The 6,602-nt window shown below is 55.6% G+C and overlaps 1 protein-coding gene across 1 annotated transcript; it reads left to right on the plus strand.

Annotated features, from left to right (window-relative positions):
- The first annotated feature begins 1,971 nt into the window (after window positions 1–1,971).
- Dlx4 (distal-less homeobox 4) lies at window positions 1,972–6,368 on the plus strand. The gene is made up of 3 exons (XM_076871739.1): window positions 1,972–2,254; window positions 5,547–5,743; window positions 6,126–6,368. The coding sequence occupies exons 1-3, from the start codon at window positions 1,972–1,974 to the stop codon at window positions 6,366–6,368; spliced, it is 723 nt and encodes a 240-aa protein (XP_076727854.1).
- The last annotated feature ends 234 nt before the right edge of the window (window positions 6,369–6,602 follow it).

Below are 6,602 nucleotides of genomic sequence, written 5' to 3' on the forward strand. Positions count from 1 at the left end.
TAGGGGCCAGAGATGCATTTTCCTGGAAAACATATTTCTGTTTATTCCAGGAGGAGAGTAAAATTTGAAATAGATTTGCTCTCTTCCCTCCAGGATAACTGATTGTGAGCTTCAACCACCCCTACACACCTCTGGAATTTTCTGTCTCTCCAAGGAGATCTGAGTCTGATGCCCCCCTCCCCCATCTTCCAACAGGTTTCTCCTTTTCTCTGATAGTTTTTCTCTCATCCCCCAAGACTGCTACCTTTACTCTGAGCCCTGATAATAAGAGCATGCGTATGTGTAAAACATGAAGATACCTACCAAGTTGCATACACTGAGAAAAAGGTGTGTGGGTAAGCTGAGGAACCTGAGGACTCCAGGGGATCTGCAGATGGAATTGTCTTCTCCTAACATGAAGCAACTTAGATGAGTGTAGGCAAGTATCTCTTACAAGGTAGATACACAGGCATAAATGCACCGTGCTTGGATTTTCTATACTTTTAAGTGTGTACACCAGTGATTTGACCTCTATATTCATGGGTTTGTATAAGGCCCAAGTACAGTGCTTTTAAATAGGATTTGCTATTTATCTTTGGGTATGCAGATTTGTATACATCACAGCCTAAACTGAAGATCCACAGCCTAAACTGCAGATCCATAAACGATCCTCTCTTTTCATAGAGGGATGCTAGTGTGAACATTTGTGTAGACACCTGTATATTTGGTACATGTGACTATACGTTGTATTTGAATGGAGTCCTCGTGTAGTAGCACACATGCAGCAATAGATGATTGTACAAGTGGACACATGCCTGTCAAGTCCTTGGGTACTAATGTTTATAGGTACCTTCTGCAAATAGTATGAAAAATGCAGCCAGGGAAACAGGCCTGTTGTTATTTCGTGAGCCTTCCTAGGAGCCATCAAACTGGATTCACCCCACTCCCAGACTTTGTCCTGGTTCATGCAAGGCTTCGGTCACATGCGGCGCCAGGTAAGGCGGGGTGCAGTGCAAGCAAAAGCCCAGACAGCAGATCCCTCCCGTAGCCTCGAGGGCCCACAGCAGCCACAGTGTCGCAATCAAGCCGGGGCCCCTGCCGGAAGCGGAAGCCGGCACGGGGGGCGGTGAGGCGCAGTCGCGGCGGTCGCGGCGTGCCAGGCCCAGGGCGCCCCGCGGGGGCGTGCGCGCCGCGCGCGTGCGGGGCAGGCTGGGCGCCGGGCGGTACCATCCCGGCCCCGGCGTCTGTTTACCAACAAACTGCCGGCGCTCTGCAGCGACGCATTCCGACGCGCTGAATAAGCCGCCAGCGCTGGCGGTCTGGTCTCAATTTCCCTGCAGATCCCCGGCAGCGGGAGCCGAATCGCCTTGCGGACCCCGAGAGCTGGACATCACGAAGGCGGGGTTTTAAGCGTCCTGTCAGCCGAGGCGCCTCCGCCCACGGTGCAGCTGCGCTCGCCCCTCGGGCATCCCAAGGCCGCCCGCTGCCTAGTACGTCTGCCATACTACCGAGGTTCTCTGGCTGCGCAACCACCCTGCAACCCCGGCACCCTCTCAGAGAAGACGCCTGGAGAGATGGGCCAGGATCCTGCGCCCCGCAACCCTCCCCTCTTCCTACTCTGGCTGCCCTGGGGGCGGGTCCCGGCTCCAAGCCTCAGTGAAGTCACCACGTGCAGTAGCCAATCCGGGGAATCTACGTGGGCGGGTCCGTCGGGTCCCGGGAACCGAACCTTGTGGACAGGAGGGGGGGCTCCCACAGACTTAGGGGGGAGGGGAAAAGCATGGGGGACACCCCCCCGGAACCCCTTTCCCGGGTGCGAGCTCTCCTCTGGAAGAGCCATAGAGAGACATTTTCCACGGGATCTTAAGTGAGGGGCCGCTGGCTGGAGGTTTCGTCCGCCCAACGCCCAAGGCCCTGGAAAAAAGAGTTGGCGGAGGGAGAGGGAGACGTGCTGGGCCATGACCTAGGACCTTCGGCTTGGCCTCGGCCGCAATGACCTCTTTGCCCTGCCCCCTCCCTGGCCGGGATGTCTCCAAAACTGTCTTTCCGAACCTCGCCCCCATCCCGTCGGTTGTGGCTGCCTACCCGCTTGGCACGTCCCCCGCAACCGCAGTCTCTCCCGATTTGTCCTACTCCGGACCGTATGGTCACCTTCTGTCCTACCCCTACACCGGGCCGGCGACTCCAGGAGACTCCTACCTGCACTGCCAGCAACCCGCGGCGCCATCTCGGCACCTCAGCGACCCGGCTGAGAGCCCACAGGAACCAGAGACAGGTAAGTCTGGTCGTGGCGGTTCTTCCCACCTCGGGGGTTCAGCTCCCATACGCCCCTAAACTTCGTTATGGCCTGGTTTGCATGCAGCTAGCGGGATTCAAACTTTACTCCGATTCCACGGAATCTGGAGTAGGGGGGAAGGGCGAAGAGACGGGGTGGGAGGTGCAGGGGGGGGCGGGGAGGAGTGGGGGCAAGTTGATCTAGGTCTCCTTTCAAAACTGACCTGGTTTCGATTTGCAGTTGTATGAAGCCAGGCCGGGAAGTCTCCCTACCCCACCCCCTGGAGCAGCAGAGTTGTGTGTATCTACTGTAACGGAAAACTGCAACAATCCAGATGTGGGGGTGGGGTCCCTAACCCCTTCCTCTGGATTCTCCCCAGGTGCCCTTTTCTGAGTGGTCTAGTTTCAGAAAGCAGTATTCAAGCCAAACACTGCCAAACAGAAATCAGGTCCTGGCTGGAGAGCTGTAGATGTAGGGGTTCCTTCTTCTCCATTCCTGGGCCCCACCCCCTTTCCCCAGACCATGCCTGACCTTGACTGGAGCCTGGCTTGGCAGAATCTGGAACTAGGACCCCATCACCCATCATTCAAAGAATAGATCCAGGCTGGTCAGGAAATCCCTAATCTTCCCCTGGCAGCTTCAGCCTTCTAACTAAAGGAGCATGTCATCCCTGTCAGCTCCACCCTTGACTTTGGGTACTTAGGCCCCAGTTCCTGTTGCCTGGAACACCTTTGAGCTTCTGAGAAAGTACTTGCTCACTGAAAGACCTCAATAAAGCCAATGAGCTAGCAGGTCTTCCTGGCCTTGGAGTTGACATACATGCTCACTGACCCTGGAAGTGCCCTGTACATACTCCCATCTGCATTGGCTCCAGGTTCCCTGCACTGCTTGCTCTCACCTCATTGTCCCCAAAAAATGTGTCTTTGGCACATTTTTCTCCATGGATGCATGTCCTCCATGCAGCTTCTCTGCAATCAGCTCAGGACCAAGACATCTCCTCTCTTCCCTGTTGTTCTAACATGAACACATGAACCATCAGAGCCAGAGTGACCCTAGAATTTGGGCACTCAATTTCTCAAACTGAGGCATGAAAAAAGAGTATTCATGGCTCAAGGATACAGCCTGTTTTCTAGGTTCTTGGCCTTTGCAAATCCATTTTCACCACATGGGGCCTGAAAAGAGGACTTTAGGAAACTTTCTTAGAACACAGGAAAGTTAACTGTCTTCTGTGGCAAAACTGGGGCTGCCTCTTCCAAGACTGCTGGGTCAGGTTTATGGAGTGACATTTGGTGGTGGTGATGGCAGGGTCTTACAGATCTAGTTTCTCCAAAATTCCTTGGACTTCTTTTTACGCTAGTACAGTGTGTACCATGTGCTGCAACATGTATGTTTTGTGAGTGGGGTAAGAATAACCAGACTTTACCCTTGAGGTAACTGTTCAAGTGATGTGGGTGTTCTCAGTTCTGCCTTCCACATTTTCCTGGTCATCTATTTGCTTGAACTAAAGACAAGTGAGTGGAGAGTTTCTTTTCTTACAACCTTTACCCGTATCCAACGAAAAGCAGCACACACCACTGTCCTTAAAATAGATTGTAGCATTTCTCTGTTGAAACTGTTGCGTTCAGTTCACCCTAGAGTCAGAGGGGTGTGAGAGCAAGAGGTTCTCCTAACCCCAAACCCCTTAGTGTCCACCCCCGCCCCAGGGAGGGGTTTGGCTCCAAGTGAGCCAGCACAACACACCCTGTAGAGCCGGCGGGTGCGGCGGCGCCCGGAGAAAGGCCCTGAGGTTCCATTATCGCGACTAGTGCAGATCCAGTTGTGACTTGTTGCAACTGGCGTGGAGAAGGCTGCAGGTCGCTAAGAAACTTAGAGCTGGGTGGGCTCCCAGAGTTGGGGCGCGGCGCGGTGGGCTCCGAGAGTTCAGCAGCAGCGGCTGCCCTGTCTAGCCGCTGTCAGTGCGTCACCGCCGGAATTGCGCTGTCCACGCAGACAGAGAGGCGCGGGTGGTCGCTCGATTGCCAGCCCCGGGTTTCGAGCACTGGGTTCAAGCAGGGGAGGCAGGACAGGCGCGGGCGGGAGCGGAAACCTAACTGTTTTTCTGGGAATTGGCTGAGGCTGGGGTCGAAGGAGGAGGATCTGAGAAGCCCGCAGCGCCCTAGGCCACTGGTGTGGGATGCGGGGGAGGTGAAGGCAACCGATGACCGATGACCGCGGCCAGCTAAGGGCGGGGACCCTGACGAGGGTGGGATGAGCCAGACTAGGAGAATACGGGGGGCGCGAGGGGACCAAAGCCGCACCGGAGCGCCGGGGTCCGCGGGGCAGATCCCTATGGAATGTGGCCAACGTTGCCCTAAGCCCGCGGGCGCTTCGGTTGCTTCTTCCACTCGGCTACCCCCATCTTCCTAGGAAGGTCTCCTAGGAATGGCTCAGGTTCGCGTAGAATGGCTCAGGTCGGGAACAATGACCGGGAGGAGTCGAAGCCCCTTGCCTCCACCCGGCGGCATTCTAGGGCCCAGCTGTCCAGCAGCCGAGATTCCTGGAGAGCGAGGAGGACCGGATATCTCGCTGCAGCGGCGTCGCAGAGCGATTCAGGAACGGCCCTGCCGGCCTGCGCTGCGGGCTCTGCATTCTCCGCAGCCGGGGCACCTTGCGGGGACCCTCTGTGCCTGCAGTCCAGCTGAGGACAGGGCTTCCCACATCGACCTGGCTTCTGAGGGTTTCTTAAAACGTCTCCCCAGAGCCAGTCGGCCGGGGAAGGGGTGTGTGGGGAGAGAGAGGGACACCCTTCTTCAGGAGAGGAGCGGCCCATTACTGTAGGGGAAAAATGGCAAACCCCAATGCTGACCTTGACGCCCGCTCAGCCCCGCCTTTCAAGCAGCAAAAGGGTGCCAGGTGGACCCTATTTCTGGTTTCTGAGCATTGTTTTTGAGACCCCTGCGCCTGGAATGCACCTCCCCTCATTTTCAGGCCTCCTCTCAGTTCTAGACTCAGTCTTTTGCCCCGCCCTATTCCATACCGCTGCCTTTCCAACCGCTGAACTCTGACCTCCCACCCCCAGGTGTGGGTGTATTATCTCTCTGGCCCTTGGGCTTTCTGCACACAAAATCCATGTTTGGGAGCACCCTGAGGGCAAGAGCTGGGTCTTGTATCCCCTGGCGCACGCGGAGCAGTGGGGATTGAAAAGAGAAGGACAGGAGAAGGATGTGAGCTGTGCCTTTTACTAATCTTCCGCTATGAAAATGCCTGTCCTACAGTGTTAATTCCCACACATACCTACCATCTTGTCCTCCAGAATCTGAGAAGCCAGTGCTGTCCCCGGATGTCTCCCAAGGGCACCTGCTTGCCCCCACCAAGAAGCAGCGCAAGCCAAGGACCATCTATTCGAGCCTGCAGCTGCAGCACCTAAACCAGCGTTTCCAGCATACGCAGTACCTGGCACTGCCCGAGAGGGCCCAGCTGGCAGCACAGCTGGGCCTCACCCAGACGCAGGTGGGGCCAGTCCCATCCTTCAGGAGTGCAAAACTTCCCCAGTGCCTGCTCGCTGGGAACTCGCCCCCCAGGTGTGAATGAATGACAAGTTCCCTGGCCCAGTTGACACAGTTCGTCAGGGAGTGTTCATAGCTGGCCCTCATCAAGTGTTGGGGGAATGTATTAGAAAAGTGTTGCGGGGTAGGTGGTGGATGTTGGTTCAAGGGAGGAGAGCACCCCAGGCTAGAGAAATGGATACTAGCTCAGGGGACTTCCTGGACTATGTAGAACTAGAGCAAAATGTTCCCAACCTCAGCTCTTCTTCCTGGACTTGTTCCCTATAGCCAGGGATATTTTCATACATATTCCTGATCTTTTATTCTGTCCCCTTTTCTCTCCAAAGGTAAAGATCTGGTTTCAGAATAAACGCTCCAAATACAAGAAGCTCCTGAAGCAGAACTCTGGGGGCCAGGAAGGGGACTTCCCTGGGAGACCTGCTTCCCTGTCTCCCTGCTCTCCACCCCTTCCATACCTCTGGGATTTACCCAAGGCAGGTGCCCTGCCCACTGGTGGCTATGGCAACAGCTTTGGAGCCTGGTATCAGCATCATTCTCCAGATGTACTGGCTCCACCTCAAATGATGTGAGTCTGGGAAGGAGGGCAGGTCAGGCCCCAGTCCTGCCAAGCCCAAGACTGGTGCACCTGCATCCCTTCTGGAACAAGAGGAAACCAGCTCCAGATGGGTTTTCTTGGAGGAGAGCTAGAAGAGAAAAGGGGACGGGATGGAGTCCTGTTCCCTTAACCCAAACAGCTAACTCAAGGACTTAAGCCTTTGCCACTGTCCCGAGACTACCACAGATTGGACACCTTCCCTCCAAAT

This window comes from Callospermophilus lateralis, chromosome 11 (assembly GCF_048772815.1).
Source record: "Callospermophilus lateralis isolate mCalLat2 chromosome 11, mCalLat2.hap1, whole genome shotgun sequence".
Classification (NCBI taxonomy): Eukaryota; Metazoa; Chordata; class Mammalia; order Rodentia; family Sciuridae; genus Callospermophilus; species Callospermophilus lateralis.

Excerpts from the sequence above, each read along its gene's own strand:
- Dlx4 (XM_076871739.1), top strand. The coding sequence starts at position 1,972 with ATGACCTCTTTGCCCTGCCCCCTCCCTGGCCGGGATGTCTCCAAAACT. Across the intron at positions 2,255-5,546 it reads CCCACAGGAACCAGAGACAG|AATCTGAGAAGCCAGTGCTG; the intron begins GTAAGTCTGGTC and ends CTTGTCCTCCAG. Across the intron at positions 5,744-6,125 it reads TGGGCCTCACCCAGACGCAG|GTAAAGATCTGGTTTCAGAA; the intron begins GTGGGGCCAGTC and ends TTCTCTCCAAAG.